Source organism: Empidonax traillii, unplaced genomic scaffold (assembly GCF_003031625.1).
Source record: "Empidonax traillii isolate 1590-97213 ecotype Southwest subspecies unplaced genomic scaffold, ASM303162v1 scaffold264:size1143063, whole genome shotgun sequence".
Taxonomy (NCBI): domain Eukaryota; kingdom Metazoa; phylum Chordata; class Aves; order Passeriformes; family Tyrannidae; genus Empidonax; species Empidonax traillii.
The window spans coordinates 215,822-234,125 of NW_020955457.1; the positions used below are offsets into that span (position 1 = coordinate 215,822).

The 18,304-nt window shown below is 36.1% G+C and overlaps 1 protein-coding gene across 1 annotated transcript; it reads left to right on the forward strand.

Annotated features, from left to right (window-relative positions):
• Positions 1 to 4,051: 4,051 nt before the first annotated feature.
• Positions 4,052 to 15,511, forward strand: LOC114060202 (lipoxygenase homology domain-containing protein 1-like). The gene is made up of 7 exons (XM_027889521.1): positions 4,052 to 4,144; positions 4,277 to 4,352; positions 7,361 to 7,439; positions 7,642 to 7,927; positions 9,495 to 9,573; positions 12,393 to 12,468; positions 14,379 to 15,511. The coding sequence occupies exons 1-7, from the start codon at positions 4,052 to 4,054 to the stop codon at positions 14,431 to 14,433; spliced, it is 744 nt and encodes a 247-aa protein (XP_027745322.1). The 3' UTR covers positions 14,434 to 15,511.
• Positions 15,512 to 18,304: the final 2,793 nt, after the last annotated feature.

The window sequence follows — 18,304 nt, forward strand, 5'->3', positions numbered from 1 at the left end:
GAGTGGATCATCAGACTAAGAACCAAATAACATATGATGTAAGATATGCCTATATTTAAATTTTCTTTGAGTTTCCTTTTAAAGTGCAATAATCATGTATTATTGTTTAAATATTCAAGAAAAAGAGAACTGAAATTTTTAGTTGCACACCCAATTTCACTTTTTAATTTTTGTGTCTTTCTCAAGTTCATGATGATCAAGCATATTCTTTCCCCCCTCGCCAACAAGTAGTTATTTATGCATATCAATTTAAATGGCATTAATGTTACATATTCACAATTTAGAAATCAGTGTGGTATGTAATTTGAATTTGATGGAACAACTACAATGAATGCCCCTAGAGAATAAAGTTAAAATATCCTTAAGTGCCTACAGTCAACCTGGTTCTGCTGCTTTTGAAGTCAATGGGACTTTTAGCACCCAGACTGATGCAAAAGGGGTCCAGGACTGTTCTGACCCCTTTAAAGCAAACTTCCTCTCTTGCTATAAATTACCTATGCATTTATCTCTGTTTGGGCGCTAACTCATGGTTTTATTGCTTCCTAGATACATTTACCATCTGATTTGGGAATGCTTTTTAAAGTGAGACTTGGTCTCCAGAGTTTGGAAAACAGCATATCCCAGTTGTCTCTTCATCACTTTAAAATACAGAACACATCAACCCTGGATACCTTTAGTCTCACCATAAATAAAACACTTCCTCTTTCTCTTAATGGAGACAGATGGATTGAATTCCCTATACAGTGGCCATTAAAAGAAGCACTTTCGGGTAGGTATAAATCTACTTCAAAACAGTAGACTGGTCCAGGAGGTTTACACATCCTAGTATAACAATAGAAACCTTTATCAAAACAGAAATTTATATTTTTTTTATTTAATGATTCATAAAGTCTGGATAAAGATTCAAAACGTATGAAGGAAAATGCTATCCATTCAGCTTAATTTCAGTACCATAAAATGGTAAGTGCAATATTCATTTGATTGCACAGAACCATTATTATATACTACAAAGAACAGTTTATAAGAAATAGCCCTTTCTTGCAACACTGTAATATTTCTATTCTCCTTTATTTAGTCTTCAGCAGCTAGTATTACTGACATTAACAACATGACTTTTTATAGCTCATTTACTATTAAGAGATTTTGTTGTTTGTTTGCACATTCAAAACAAAGACTCTCAGTAAATAACAGCTCAAAACTACATATAAGCTTCAGCTTTATTACCTTTATATATTCCAAATATTTATGCTTGTTAAAATTAGTTCAACAATTCTTTCATATGTCACCTTGGTTAAGTAAAATAAAAGAAGTCTTTTCACCTAAAATCCACAATATCTTCTCATGCGTTGCTTACTGAATGCTACCATAAAATGATTATCAACTAAATTAGCAGACCAGTTAATGATACTTAATATTCAAATAATTTGTGTCTGAGTTTTATGCAGAAACCAAATAATTCAGTTCATCTAAAGTGAGTTGAATTAGATGTTATATTAACTACCACAATACACTTTGTATTGGAACTTGTATTGGCCCAGTTTCAGTGAGGTGTTTGTAGGTATGCAAATAATCTCAGTAGAATTAAGAGAGATTGAGGGTTTTTGTTTTTTTCATATTTTGGCTTCAATCGAAAATGTAAATTTTGTATTTAGGCTTTAGATTTTATATTGCTTAAAGATGTTATTTTCACTTGAAGACATCCGAAGTATGAGTACAAAATAAGGCTTAATGGCTTTCTTCTCCCACACTTAAGACTGAAGAGAAAAGGACCTTCAGATTAACATAAGGGCCATGAGTGTGCCCCTTGCAAAAGCCTGATCACTGTCACATGCAGAAGTATGTAGGATACAGGTACAAGCACACAGAAATGATTAAAGATCCAGCATGGGTGATAAAGGGCAGTGAGTCTGGAATCCCAATGACCTTTGTTCTGACTCTGGCTCTGTCATCTTTCACTCTTGGTTGAAAAAATAATTTCCCCATTCTTCACCATTTGTTTGGTTGGTTGTTGTTTTTTGTAATATTTTTATTCTTTGTAAATGCTCTGTGATGGAGAAATGGAAAGAATCATAAACAAGGAATAGGTGTTATATTACCTATGTGTTTAGGTAAAATAACAAACAAATTAAATAGCTCATCTCTGTGGCTTTTATTTGTTTCCACACATACTTTGGAAGTCTTCAAGGAGGCTTTGTAACCACAGTGAAGAAAAAAACTAGAACAGTAATTCCCCCAAATCTTTGCTGTTTATGTCCAAGACAGCTTTAAGCAGCATCACAGCAGGTGGTACATGTGGAGTTCAAAGTGATCTTTACACACAAACTTACTTGCAATTTATTGTGCAAAAGAGATATGTTTTTCTGTCAGCTTTCTAAATCTAATTTATTTTCTCCTCAGTTTTCTTTTCCTCAGCTAAAAGCAAAACCAGTATTGTGTTAATTGGAATGGAAAGCAGCTGATCATAATCATCATAACCAGAAGCCATGTACTGTTAAATTTCAGATACAGCTCTGTCATTCATAGAGTGACTTAATATTTCATCTCTCAGTTATATTTTCTTTTTTCTTTTTTTTTTTTTTCCTACTTGGGATTGCGATGGAGCATATGCTAATGGCTAATTGAAACCATCAAAACAGAGTTGATAAAATACAGTACAGACCCTTGAGATCCAGCTGTGCACACATGTGCCTTTGGGTGTATTAATGGGCAGAGGCCTCCAGCTGAATAAATACATAAATAGTTTCTCTTCGTTGTACCTCCCTTTGAGATGCTAACACCTCAGGAATCCCCAGGGATGACATGCTGCTCTCTCTCTCCTCTTATATTCAGGGCTGTACAGAAGGTGAATTTTGCAAATCTGTAGTTTTTAAGGAAAAACAATTAAATGTTGAAAAGGTGTAATAAAAATGCATTAAGCTACTTTCAAATTGATTATTTCCACAAAGTTAACAAAGAACTGTAATTCACACTGAGATTATGAAATAATTTGAATTTTATAAAATTAATGGAGTTGTAACGTTCATATATGTTACCGTTATTTTATGTAACTTCTTTTCAGAGATTTTTTTCATCTTTCCTCTCTCCAATCTGTTCAGTATACTACAGAGATAAAAGCCTGGTTGCCTATGTTTGTGCTGTGATAGTCTGATCACACTACCTGAACAAAGACCACTCTTGAAGCATTTTAGCCCTCTGCCCTTGCCTACATTAGTCTCCCTCAACTGCCCAATTGTACAATGGATTCTGCCAGTTCTATCCGCTGTATGATCTGACACAAAGTTCATGCAAGGCAGCTTCTACTTGGCTAAAGTGTGTCATGGCCATGATAAGTCAACAGATCTCTTGCCTTGGCCAGAGTCACCAGGAACCTCCATCCATAATGGGCATAGGATGTCCATTTCAGATCATGTTTGAGCTACTTCAGATGTGCATCTTTCTCTCTGTGTCATAGTCTTCTGCAAAGTCCTTGGATATAGGTTGTAGCCTTGTTTTCAGTCCTTCTATGACCTTTTCACCCTCTGCTCCCAGCTCTATCACTAGGATGGATCCCAGGCCTTTTTCATTGTTTGCTGCATAGGAGATTGTTGACAGCTCTGCTTGCCACATGGAGATGCTGCAGAACTGTTACCTGGTCAGAGAGGCACTGCCTGCACTGGAATTAGCTCCTGTCTTGTTCACCCTTGTGGGGCAGGTCCCCTCTGCCTTCTCTCTGACACAGTGATCCAAGAACGGAACCTTCCAAATGCAATCCTTTCACTCTTGCTTTGAGCTGGTCCAGCCTCACTTCTCAAGTTTCAGATGTGATATTCTGTGGCAATACAATTACAAGACAAAATTAGGGAAAAAATTGCAAAAAATTTTGAGTTTTACTATCATTTTCAAGTGATTGAATTTTTAATTGCATCTAACTGTACAATGCTATGTTGTCAGATATCTATGCAAGGCCATGGCACAGTCTTAACAAGTTCTCTTTTTGCTTGATATTGCAGTGGTTACATATCATCTAACAGTGTTTTCTAGAAATATTTTGAGTGAGAGAAATTCAGTGCACATGACTGCATGTATATATGGTACTCATGGTGACACAGGAGACAGATCCCTTCTCAGGCCATTGCACAATGTCCAGCATGGAGAGGAAAATGAGGTACACTGCCTTAAAGTACTTTAAAACTTACACTTTAATTAATTCTTGAACTTCCTATATATTATTTTCAAATTTTCCTATACTGTTAAGTAATGTAGCTTAAGATTGCAATACTGAAAATTTTTATTTTAGTCATTTCTAGTTACTGTGGATGCTGTTGAGTTGGGAGAACTGGACAAAATTGTTCTTTTGATCAGCAGCAAAACAGGTAAAGTACTTTTTACTTTCCAAAGTCAGTGATGGGAATCACACAGCTATCCTCCTGTTAAAGGTAACTAAATTACTGCTGGAGTTAAACATGAATTAATTTCCTTTGGCTCCTTTTATAAAAGGTAATATTTTATAAAGTAAAATCCTACATTTTGATATATTCGGATCTTTGGATCTAAAGTCTATATCATTATTGCATCAAGAATGTATACTACCCTATTGCATAAAAGAAAGAAAAACATAAAATTAGGATGAATAATTATATTATGCTATTATTACATCATCTATTAATAAGTGATCTAGGAGAATAATTATAACTGAAATAAGAAATTGGTATTGTTTAATATTCCTTCTGTGATTCAATTATTTTCACTATTTTTTCTACCTGTTCTGTTTTCTCCCTGGGACATTCATAAGGGAATTTTACCTCTGTTTGTTGGTCAGCAAGTTTTGACACTGAACTTCCTTAAAATCGTCATGACTTTAACATCTTTTTGCCTCCTCTGTAGGACAGTTATCATGCTATGAGGGAATATTGAAAAAAATTAATTATATATATTTTTAAAGTCTGGTAATGAAATTTGCTATTTAATTGCAAATCATTACTTACTCTGTATTACAGCTGATCATTTTCAGACAGTTTTATAGGAAAACAGAGGTTCTATGTCTGCACTTTATCTTTCTTTTTCTTTTTATTATGTAGGCTCTTCATAAAAGCCTTTTAGACTCACTACCCAATGTCAACTAAATATGTAAGATGACATTTGGGCAATAAGCATGTGCATACTCATTGGCTGGTCAACACATCCTGCACCACAGCACAGGCTGCATTGTTTGCTGGGGGTTTCCAAGGGGCTACAGTGTGGAGTTGCAGTTACTACAGAGGGGAAGGGAAGGAGAGGCAGAGCCCTGCTATGCTGTTGTGGGGAGCAAGGTGTGCTTTTGTTCCCCACAGCTTCAGTTGTGGAAGTTAACTATTGCCATCTGCCTGGCTGACAGTCATTGAATATGGCAATTATGTGTGGCCGAAGGGCACTACAGATACACGACAGGAAAGACTGTTCCATTCAGGTTTGAAAACACAGTTCACAAAGGAGGGACACTGGGCTTATTGCCTATGTGTCTTATGAAGAGAGGATTGGGCAGATGTATAATAGATTTCTTCCAAAGGAGTTACTTAGATGATAAAACACTTCAGATGAGTAAGGGTATCTGTATTGTAATTAGACTGTAATTAGATAAAAATCCTGAAAACCAAAAAAGCTCCCTAGTGTTTAAAGTCACAGAATTATGGAATCACAGAACACACTGAGTTGGAAGGCACCCACAGGGTCATAGAGTCCAAGTGTTATCCCTGCGCAGGACCATCCCCAAGAGTCACACCATGTGCCTGAGACTGTCATCCAAATGCTTTTTAACTCTGTCAGCCTTGCTGTGACCACTTCTCTGAGGAGCTGTTCCAGTGCCCAGCCACTCATTAGATGAAGAACCATTTTCTAATATCCCACCTAAACTTCCCCTGTCACAACTTCAGGCCATTCCCTCTGGTTTTGTCACTGGTCACCACAGAGAAGAGATCAGTGACTGCCCCTTCTCTTCCACTCATGAGGAAGTTGTAGAGTGCAATGAGGTCTCTCCTCAGTCTCCTCCAGGCTGAACAGACCAAGTGACTTCAGCTGCTCCTCATACGGTTTTCCCTCAAGGCCCTCAAGGCCCTTCACCATCTTTGTTGCCCTTTTTTGGACACTTTCTAACAGCTTAATATCTTTCTTATATTGCAGTAACCAAAACTGCACACAATATTCAAGGTGAGGCTGCACTAGTGCAGAACAGGACACAACAGTCACCTCCCTTGACCAGCTAGCAAGGCTTTGCCTGATGCCCCCCAGGACACAGTTGGCCCTCCTGGCTGCCAGGGCACCGCTGACTCATATTGAACTCAACGCTGACCAGGACCCCCAGGTTCCTTTCCACAGCACTGCTTTCCAGCATCTCATGCCCCAGTCTGTATGAACATCCAGGGTTGCCCCATCCCAGGTGTAGAATCTGGGACTTTCCTTTGTTGAACTTCGTATAGTTGGTGATTGCCCAGTCCTCAATTTTTAAGGTTCCTCTGGGGGCCCTCCCTGTCTTCAAGCAAGTCAGATGTACGCTGCAGGACTGGTCAGCCCAGGCAGAGTATTGCTCTAATATACTTATACTTTCATTCAGTATCTGAGCAGGTTTTTAAGATCAGGTTGCTCAAGGCCTTCCTGAAGCTTCTGATTCACTCCCTGCACTGTCTTGGCAGGTCATAAGTGTAATACAACGTCCTGGATTCCTCCACAGGAGTCTGATTATATCTACTTGAACAGTAGTAGAAGGCTGTAGAATGCAGTTAGTAGAATGCATTTTGTTGAACAGGGCTGAAGCGACAAATAATAGAAGAGAAGGGAAAATGAATAGTCTTCATGAATAACTAGCGGCAAGAAATTCAGGCCATGTAGCTGAAGCCCCCAGCAGAAAATTCCAAAGGTAGTGTAAGTCAGAGTGCAATCTTTCTCAAACAGCAGAGGGATACAGTGAGTTGCTGAACTTTTTTCATACCTGCCACCTCTTCGTGCTGCGTGTGGAATAGAGCTCCAGCCCTCTTGTCAACCAGTCGCTGAGGATGGAACACCAGCTGTGTATTTCTACTCTCTCTTCTCAAACATGCCTGCCTCAGTCATGCTGAATATTATCTGCTTGCCTGTCCAAGGATGGTGAAGACAACACTCCTTTGCTTCGCTAATGAAGATAAAGGAAATGTTTACTCCTAAATTTCTAAGTTGAGGTTTACAAATACGAACAAAATAAAGAATCTTGTAATGATTCCAACATTTTAAACTCAATTGTCGTCATTCATAAATTAATTAATAAATGATGTTTTAATATATTAGGAATGACATCATTATATAAACAACAGTCTACCTAATTTCTTGATATGCAACGCAACATTTTTACCCAAATCTGTTTCCTTCTTTGTAGACTGCAAACTGAACATTAAAAAACTGCATGTGAAAGAAGCTACAAAGGAGTATCCTATCTATGTATTTGAAATTAATGAGTAAGTATATCATGGAAAGCTAGTCATGTTTTTTTAAAATGTAATAGTTGAAAACACTGAATCAAAGTAACTACCACAAAGTGGTTCTGTGAATAGATATTTGAAAAATAAGTCCATCTTTAACTGTTCCACATAAATTCATAGGATTTTTTTGATTTAACATATGATTTACCACAAAAACATATGTGGTTTTGTTTTTCAGAGAATTTTCTGTGGATGCAAATAAGCCTGAAATACAGAGAGATATCCCAAGATCTTTTGTTATTAGAGGAGATAAACAAAAGAATGCCTTAGATAACAACTTAAATAAAGATAGAAGTCAAGCAAGAAATGTGACAGAGTATACTATTAAAGTGTACACAGGTGACAAAAGGGGAGCAGGGACTGATGCCAATGTGCATATTATTTTATTTGGGAATGAGGACAAATCTGAGGTATTTCAACTTTCTCAGTCACTAGAGCATCAAAACCCCTTTGAAAGAGGAAAGGTGAGTATACAGATTTTACAGGTTGTGTCCGTTTCTGTACTGGTAAAGCAAATTTTAAATCTCTGCAAGTTCTTTAGAGAATTTGCGGCATTTATTCTGTTTTCCACATCACTAGATGAGATTTTTTCCCAACTATCTCTGTTTCACCTTTTCACCAGAGTAACCAAGGGACATTTTACTTCTACTGTCTCTGTTGCTCTTCTGTCTCTTAGTCCCAAACACATTTTCAAATTACATCCACTTATCTGCCCAGTTATTAATTTCCTTATTCTGAAATGCACAACATGCATTGCCTGAGCATGTGCATATATGTGAAATATCCCATGATGTTGCACAAACTTTGAATATTGTGCGTGAGAATACATCGGTCTCTTACATCCCATCATTTTACTTTGCCATGGAAACTGATGCTGTGAGCCTCACTGAATGTGTAAGCCTATAACCAGATAAAGTGGAACCATACACATCAACCTGATTCTGATATCCATCTTGCTTTAGGCTGTTATTGAGAGACTTAATAATTCAGATACAGATATTTGCATAAGAATGCAGATTCTTTGCATTACGTCCTAGTACCTTAGCTGAATGTTCCCCTATTTTAATAAGCATATTACTCTGGCAAAACAATTGCTCTGTTTGGTCACCACCTGTGCAACAGAGCACAATGATGGTTACCCTTAAGTAACAAGAAATATATATTTTTTTCCATATCTTTCTCCTGTGGATTTATTGAAAGGTAATGACTGAATAATTAGAACTCAAGTGAAAATATCTTCTTTTAAGAGATGTACCTAATTTTCTCCAGTATTACTAAACATCTTTTTACCTTCCTTTGGTCCAAGTTTCTTCAGCCAGGGTATCTGTGACTATCTTCTAAAAGATCTTTACCCATGAATTGTCTTCTATACTGAGGAGGTTAATAAATCTGGTTACCTACAGGCAAAAGGAACAAGTAAAAAAGTGTACTGAGCAGTACTTCCTTTTGCCTACTACTATACAGGAGGTGTATGTATCCACTCTGAAAAAGAAGAGTAGATACATAGAAATCCTGTTAGCAATACAGCTAAGTCAGTGGGTAGCCAGTGATGTCAAATGCCTTATGAAAGAGGAATCTCATTTAAAAAAAAAATCTGCAATATGAAACAAGGTAATATTTTAAAGAATACAGTGTTTGAGAGAGATAATGGTACATGTAGGAAAAGCCTTTATCTTTTATGTTCTTGAATGTTTATTTATATATTGTATACCAGTAACACTTTAGAGGACCATATCGGTTGAGTATTCATGAGACCAAAAATGTTTTTCTGGTAGACGAAAGTCAGGAAAGAGGTGGAGATTGTCCTACTGTAAATTGAAAAGTGAATCTTTTATGTATAAACTGAGACCTAGTAGGGCAGGATCTATACCACACATCTTCAGTAAGGAAAATAAACCAGCTGTGACTCACCTATTTTGAATTGGTATTATTATATTTGAATTAATCTCAGAACTGACCTAAACAAATTTGTAAGTTTCCAAACATTGGTATAGGTATAATATTTTTAATAGCTGTATTTTAATATTAAAGGTCGATACATTCAAGATTAAGACAAAAAAATTAGGCAACCTGTATTCAATTGAAATTGGTCACGATGGGAAAGGATTCGGTGAGTATACTGCCTGCGTTCAGTAGCCTTGTAAAAGTCTTCTGCCTAAAGATCTGCTTGACATTTGGAAAGGTGTTTGAAGTCATACTCTGCTACAGCTAGCTAATACAAATCTGTGTACAAATGAGGTCAGATTCACTGCGCTTGCTTTCACCCCCTCTGTCTTTCGCATTTCCCTTGACTTTAATTTGAATTTTTTTTTCCTAACAGAGATCAAGTTAACGTAAACCTCAGATGGTTTTATCCTTCAAACATTGCTCAGCCAAAACCCTTATTAGGTGTCTTACATAAGATAGGATTGAATTTTCAAACTGCAGGCTAAACTTTCCATGATTTGAGCAAGTTTTGGACTCTGGTCAAAGCATGCTGTAGCTCCCTCTCACACACGTAGGGCTTTTCTTCTTGTGAAAGTATGAGGAGAACATTCGTGTGCCCCAGGTCTTGCCCTGATGTTAGGTGAGGATGTGCCTATAGTGCATAACCACATATGATGATGGAAAATGTTTCGATGTACAGTGTGTTACATGTAATCTCTAAAACCTGAATTTTACATAAAAATTAAGTGGGAGACTACAGCATATAATCTTTTGAGTTTATATTTAACTGTGATAAAAACCCCTAGGAATATACAGATATCAGATGTATACAGATATACAGAGATATAGAAACACATAAACTGAATTTGCAGGTAATGTAGAACTTGAGTCAAAGAGGTCTGATTGTGTTGAGATACTCTAGTCAGGTGAAATTTGCTTAACCCATCTCAAAGAAACAGGTTTAATAAAATCTGATTAATCTAAGTTCATGGTGCACTATATAGTGGCAAGGGTTTATCATTTCCAGGATGAACCAAGCAAAATTCTGCAAATAGCAGTTCTTATTTGGAAAAAGTTGAACAGGTTTGGTTTTTTTTCCTAACTACCCAGTCATGTGGTATATGTCATGTTGTTGAAAACTCAAACAGAAAAATCACCAAACCTGTTGAGATACCTATAATAAATAAAATCCTTATGCTGACTTTCATCCTGCTGTGCATGCACACAATTCAGTTTAGGACTGATTCCCAATGTGGGAAGTGAACTCTACACTGGCAGACTTCTGACACTCCGAGAGTTGCACAGAAGTCTGCAGGGGAAATAATAGGTTGAATTTTTATTTCCTAGATCCTGAACTATCAACAAAATTATTATCTTTTCTCTCTGTGCCCTGATCAACATCACATAGCTGCTAATACTGCCTTCCTAGCACAGCTGGTGTGTGCCAATTCATCTTACAAACATGACTACCTTCCTCTAAATTTTTCTCTGAAATTATTTCCAAGTGTCTCTTGTCACATCAGCTGTTACCTTCACAAGCTTCCTCAAATGTAACAGCTCTTTGAAATGTTTCATCTGTTTGCTAATATTTCCTAGATGCCTCTAGATTTCTCCATACCTGGATATTTCAGAGAGGTCTGTTGGAGTTTTATCAACAAAGGAGGAAGCATTAGATTTTAATCTTTTCAAGAGAACAAACATGCCTTTATGTTCTTTTGTAAAGTGCTGTGTAAATTTGAGAGACTGTAAATTTTTATTGCTGATAATCCTGACTCTGAATTAGAGATTTCATGAAAGGTCATATATTCCAAGTAGAGTCTATGATATATTAAACCATTCACAAGATTTCATTAAAGGAGTTCCAAAAGTACTTCACAATATCAATAAATGAATCTTGTGAATTGAAGATGGAAAACCTAGGCAAGTTCATGGCCTAGTTATACCAGCTATTTTTTTGAAAATGCCAATGAAAAATGAGAAAAGTTGCAATGCATTTACATTTTATCCAAATTGAAACAATTTACAAATATTTTCACATTCCATTTTTAGCCTACTTACAAATAAAAATATTTTTATTGGTTTTAGCCTGTTTAGAACTTTGTCCAAATATTTGAAAACCAAATTAATTTCATAGAATATAGTTCTTTATCTCTAGGGCACACAAAGAATGCCAAAAGGTAATCAGCTAATAGCAGTATAATTCTAATGAGTTTTAAAATATTGTCATTAAGTATTTACTTTGGCAAACACGACTAAAGATATCAGCAAAAACATTGTATGTATACGTAAAAGTTTCAGGTTTAAAATCTTAATATTTTAATATTCAATGAAATAAAATTCTGTATCACAAGAATGAAGGCATTTTTCGCACAGCGAAATAGGAGATTATAGTATAATATTCAATACTTTATTAAAGCTGAAACAGATATGAGTGTTGGCCTAAATGGAGATGCTACTCTGAATCACGGCTACTGGAGACATCGATTTATGAGGAGAATTCAGATTCACCACTTGGTTTATATACATATCAATATATTAATTAGAAGGGAGTAGTTGAATGCCCACCAGAGGTGCACTTTGAGTACATTTCTGAGTACAAAAAAGGGCAAAATGGGTTTTCAAGAATGTATTCAATATTACCATGCACTGTTTCATTTGCCTTACTGCCTGCTCCGTTCAACATGGAAACATAAGTTGAGTTGTAACAAAAATCTTCCATTACATTTTCTTTTCTTCGATGCTCTTCAAAAGCATCAAAGACCTTCCCTGTAAAACTAGGGAGAAGTAGGTAGTAATTTGAATCATCTAAATTTCAGTTTTATTATTGATGTTGAATACTGAACCAGACAGGGTTTGGAAATGAAATTAGAAACACTTCTTATGTTCTGTTTGTGTTTGGATTACATTAGATTTAGTTTTTGTGGTTTTTTTTTTTTTTTTGTTTTTTTTTTTTTTTTTTTTTTTTTTTTTTTTTTTTTTTTTTTTTTTTTTTCTCCTCTACAGCAAGTGGCTGGTTTCTGGAAAAAGTGGAAATCACAGATGCATCTAGAAATTCAGTGTATTGCTTCTACTGTAACAGGTCAGTAGATCAGTCCATCATCACTCTGTACACACTGTTTTCTTTTCCACAAGAATTAGGAGCAGTCTTTTTAGTCTTTCTGTTCTTTCTCATCTGGTTTTCTAAAACAGTAAGAACTTTTTTACACCATGCCATTTTCCTATCAGTCCATCGCCAATGACTTTTGAACCATTTGGCCAATTTCAAACTAATTTGTTAGAAGAATTGTTGGAAGAAGACACTATATTTTTCCAAGAAATTAAAACTGAATGACTGAAGAAGGGAGAGACACAATTTAGTGCCTTTGCCAAAAGAAGGCATTTGTATGTATTTTCAAAAAGTGGAAGATGACTGGTGAACCATTATACACAAGCATTAGATCATATGTGGCTCTGACAAACATATCATGGGTAAGAAAACAGGCAAGAGAGGGAATCAGAAAGGAGGATGGTAGGATATGGCAGTAGAGATAAAAAACTGGAGTAAAAGGAGTATATTTTACTGAGAAAAAAAGCAACATTAAAACATTAGAATCGTTCTCTTTCTGGGTTTGCTTGCTATGGGTCTGAGATATATCCAGCAAATAGGATAAAAACAAAAGAAAGCTTTATATAATGTGATGTAGGAGGATAATGATCTAAATTTCTAAATTTATTTGGATTCTGGGGTGCTGGTGTAAAGGGCTTCTAATGTACAAGAAGAAGATGCACTTTAGTCTGCATCAAACTGAAACAGTACAGTTTCAAAAATTGGAAATTAAATTGAAGGGTATATTTGGAGTGACTGCTCACTATAGTATACAGTTCCCAGCTTGAAGAATTTCAGAATAAGCAACTGAAGCAAACATATTCATGTCTTCCCAAGTGGAAATCAGCTTTTTAAAGCATCTGGAGAACACATAAGTGTGAAAATTTCCAAGTTCCTTGTATCTAGAGAGGGGAATGTTACCTGGTGGTCTGAAAACAGAAATATCAGTCAAGAATATTTCATTTATCCTTTCCCTAAATATTTCTGTAAACTTAACAATTGAAGGAAGCCAAAGCCCAGCCCTCTACCCAAAAAAGTAACTTTTGGGGGTTTTGGATAGTCAGTCATGAGAATGTGAGGCTGTTACTGACCCTAACAACATTAAACTTCTTCCAACAACATTAAACTTCCCTTCACTTAACTTCCTCCAAACACATACTCAGTTACTACCTAGTCTTCCAAATACCTAAATTTAAGTTCGTGGATAGGAACAGAAGTCCTTAAACCACAATATCACTCAGGTGTGAAACACAGTCCATAACAGAATTTTCAGTTGATGTCACTCCACCTCTTTTACTTGTAAGAGTTTTTGGACCACACCAGTCAGAGGAAGATTCTTGAAAACGATAGTTTGCAACAAACATTTTTTTTTCCAGAGATTTTCTTTCAATTCTATTTAAAGTATTGTAGTAAAACCACGTTTGTGGTATATGAGAGACCCATTTGGCATAAGAACTCGAATCACATCATTGATGTGGGGGAGTGACTGACACAGATTGATTCTACATGCTGCTGACTAGGACATTTAACAGGGGCTTTGGTGGCCCCTTGGAGGGTTAGAGCTGTATGCTTACTTTGATGTATACCTACTCACCCAAAATGGAAATATTGAAGTGAACTACAGGTTACTTATATGACCAAGAAATAAAATGAATGTATATTCCATAAATATACCCATAAAGTTAATTACACTTTTAAATTACATATATAGGGATACTAAACCAAAAATTAAAAAAAAAAAAAATCACTAATTTTTTTTCAGGCTGGTTTCTGCTTCTGTATCAACCAGTGTAAAAGCTCTCCTAGAAAATCAAAGGTGCAGAAACGGGCTCTCTCAAGTTGTCTGTTTATTAAGGTTTACATATGTTGTGTTCATGACAGGGTTTTTATGTTTTTCCCTTAAGGTGGCTTTCTGAAGATGAAAGTGATGGCCTCACCACAGTGCAACTTTATCCATAGCTGCTTGATTTATGATTATTTCTGAGTGTGTTGCTTCTCCAAATTCATGCTGATTTGATTTGATTGTATTTTATAACTCTGAAGGTATTGTAATTTTTGTGCAGAAATGTCAAAACAATGAATTAAAAACATCACAGTAAATTAAACATATCTAATGTGAACACAGAATTCTGATCCTACTGGAGATGCCCAAAAGCTTTGCATGACTGAAATTTAGATATCAGAAATTTAAATATATAACACGGCTCTGTGGACTTGATCTGAGCAATCATAGTGGTAGACATATGTAGTAACATACTCAAATATTTTTGTTTCAGCAATAATTTGTGGGTAAGCTAAGTTTAGCTCTTGTATCAAATCTGTCAGTATTTACTAATTTGATTAATCTTTTTCAATATCAACATTTATTAAAATTTAGATTTTCTCTAAATCATTTTCCAAACAAATTGCACAATGCTTTAGCCTTACCATATATTACTGTCCTTTCCTATAAGACCATAACAGAGAGTAATAAAGACCTTGTTATTTAGGAGTTCACCCTGTGTTGGTAAGTCTCTCACTGACATTGATTGTAAAATCAACTGAAACAGAAACTCAGCTGTGAACTTTTAGATCCAAAAATGTCTTAAGAGAGGCTGTTATCAGCAACACTGCAATAGCTTACTGGCAGGCTTAGGCAGCTCCCTGCTTAGCTGAAGGACTTTTGCAGTGCCTGTCCTTAGCCAACTAACTGGCTTTGCAGTACAATATGTGTGAACGCCTTTACTTCAAAGAGAGAGAGAAAAAAAGAGAACAATTATTTTTGCAAATGCACAATAAAATAGTAACATGTTTAGCTATAAATGCACAAATTAATGTTTGGTTTGGTAGGCTTTGATATGGCCAGGAATTGACTCAGGAAGAGTTTAGGATCCAGACAAGTCTGAACTGAAATCATGACTCACATATCACCAGAAGTTTCACGTGTGTGATCAAAATACAAATATTGTATTTAAGCTACGTAGAGCATCCCTCTGTTAATCAAAGGCTTCACCTTTGTACTTCCAAAATCTAAAATCTTTATCAAGCTCTGAAATTTAGACCTCAAGATTCACCCTCAAGATTCCATCATGTTCTGTAGCAGCAATGTGCTTTCTATAATTACAAAAATTAAATGAGCTTCTAATCTGTGTTGATGAAACATTGTCTGGCTGTCTTTTTAATATGTGTAATGTTTGTTTACTTACATTATTCTGTGAAATGAGGATGCTTGAAATTTGTATGTGTGTGGAGATCTCAGTTGTTACTTTGACCCAAAAAATAATAAATGCATATAATTGGTCTTGATATGTAATATCATTTTATCTACCTTTACCTACCTATGTCATCAAAAGGTGTAAGGTGTGAATGTGGTCAGTGTGAGCAATGGAACAGATTTAATTTCTTCTAAAAGTGCTTTTTTTCTTTTTCTTTCTCACACTGCTACTACGCTCTCTGGAATGGACTTGAAATTGTATCCCCAGAGTGCACAGTTCACTTACTTAGTATCAGTATTCATTACACTGAATCACTTCGTTGTGATCTATTATGTGATTTGTTTCATTATTATGTCTTTCATTAATAGTTTGTAATACTAGCTCTCTTTGATGTCATTTCTGATTTATCAAGTGTAAATGATGCCTTCCTAATCTGTTTTTCATTACTAAGAGTGAATACCCCTCCTTCTACAGCTGCCTTCCATATTTGAAAATTATTTTCTCTACCTATAGGGTGTCTAAATCAGGTTTTTGATTCCCTTCCCTTGATCCAGAGGCATGTAAACACCTCTCTACCCCTTCCATTAACAGGACCAGCATAGCAGAGGGCTTCGGTTCAAGAGCATCATGGGTGCTTGCAGGAGATTTCACTTTGGTAGGAAAACCTGAAATACCATATAACCTCCTGTTCAAATCTTTCTTGGAAGACATGCCAGTTAGGATATTTAGCTTGTGACCAGTGCCAAACCCCAAATGTGCTTCTTCCACGTGGTATACAGCGATGTCTGCTGTGTTTGGCACAGAAGTCACTTAGTCTCTGTCCCTTGCCAGTGGGATGCTTTTTGGAAGAATTGCTGGGACATTACAGACTTGCCTCCTTGTGTGCACTCTGCTGTTCCTACACAGCAAGGGTGCTGCCCTGTCTTTTTCCTCCCAGTACCCTTCCCTGCCTATGGAGAGCCTGGGCATATATTGACACCGCTGATGCCTCTGTGGGGAACAGAGATATAGCATGGAAAAGAGTCTGCCTGGGTAAACAAGAAACCCATGAATCTGGCACACAAAGAAGTCTTGGAAGGGGCAGAAAGAGAATTCAATCAGCTGGGGGAGGCAAGGCTGTAGTGGAGAGAAGGGTTTGTCTTCAACTGCCTCTCCCTGCTGCAACCTGTCCTTGAAGATCTGTGCAATAGGGCAGTGGCTAGAGGATTTTGCTGCTATTGTGATTATCATTATTATTAATTTAATTTTGCACTGCAGAGAAAGCCTGGAGCTAGGGCTAAAATATATATACCCTGAAGATCATAATATAGATTCTTAGACAAAACAGAGCCTGAAAGTGGCCATTAAAGGTCCGGTATTGGTTAACTGTATCTTTTTTCTTCACCCACTTCTCCTGGTATGCTGTTATATATATATTATTAGGTTGATCTAGGTGACACATTTTTGCCCATTTAAGCCCTTAAGTGTCTTAGTTTATTTTGCTGACTATGTTAAGGACTTGAAAAAAATATTACAATGCTCTCACTGGCTCAGTGGACCATTTAATATTCTCCCAGCAACTCCAAGTACTGCCTTGCTGAAACTTATCATACATAAGAAAGGATTCCTTCCTTTTAAGTACATACAAGCAGTTATATTGCATCTATCCATTCTGTAGTTTGTCAGTTGTGGAAATGGCATGAGAATAAGAAAAAAGGAAGTAGTACCAAGTTCCCCTTTGAGTTTCTTTAGATGTCTTGGATAGATACCATGTAGTCCTCCATTGTTAGTATTTATAAATGTCTTTGCAAATATAAACAACCTCTGCTGACGTATCAGTTTGAAATGTTCTTTTGCCCTTCTCCACAAAGAAAGGCAGCAGACCGGAAAAGTCCATAAAATCTTCTGTACTGAACAGTGCAAAGCAGTATCATAACTTTTGTGATGGTTGAATCTTTGTCTTACAATCATTTTGCTTGCCTTGAATTCATTTTAAACAGGTGAATCAAAAAGGGGTAAGAAAATGGGACTTTTAATTTTCTTATTCACACTTTTGAAAAGTCTTAATTACATCTTACAGTGTCAGAGGGCATGTGAATATCCCTTTAGGCATTCCATAAATGCTTTTCCCATTTATCAAAAAAAGAAATATGCTTGCTTGTTGGTTGCTTTCTGCATGCAGAATGACAGTGAAAGAGTTATCAGCATTGTACAAAGTTTGCTTCCTTGATGTCTTCCTATATGTCTACGTCGTCTTCTATCATTCCATGTATATTTAGGTCTATCTTTGATTATGTATTTAAATACATACTATGAAGTGACTTGAAAGGTGACTGGCATCCATTTCTAAATAACAAATGTAAATTTAAGAAATCCTGAGTTAAATCTCTCAAAAACTCTGAGAAATAATTTCTTCTTTCATAAATAATATTAAAATCCATATGCTGTCATCAAAGCATGGCTATTCTCTGTCTGCTTAAACCTGGAACCTGTTTATCTAGCTATCTGTCTGTCTATCTATCTATTGATCTAGAATGTGCAGTTGAATGTATTTACATGTTTCTAATGTTTAGACATTCTGGAAATATAATAAAAGAAACCAGGGCCCCAATTCTCCATGAAGTTTAAGTATGTGCCTAAAATGTAAGTATATGCCT

Excerpts from the sequence above, each read along its gene's own strand:
- LOC114060202 (XM_027889521.1), top strand. The coding sequence starts at position 4,052 with ATGACTGCATGTATATATGGTACTCATGGTGACACAGGAGACAGATCC. Across the intron at positions 4,353-7,360 it reads TTTGATCAGCAGCAAAACAG|ACTGCAAACTGAACATTAAA; the intron begins GTAAAGTACTTT and ends CCTTCTTTGTAG. Across the intron at positions 9,574-12,392 it reads TCACGATGGGAAAGGATTCG|CAAGTGGCTGGTTTCTGGAA; the intron begins GTGAGTATACTG and ends TCTCCTCTACAG.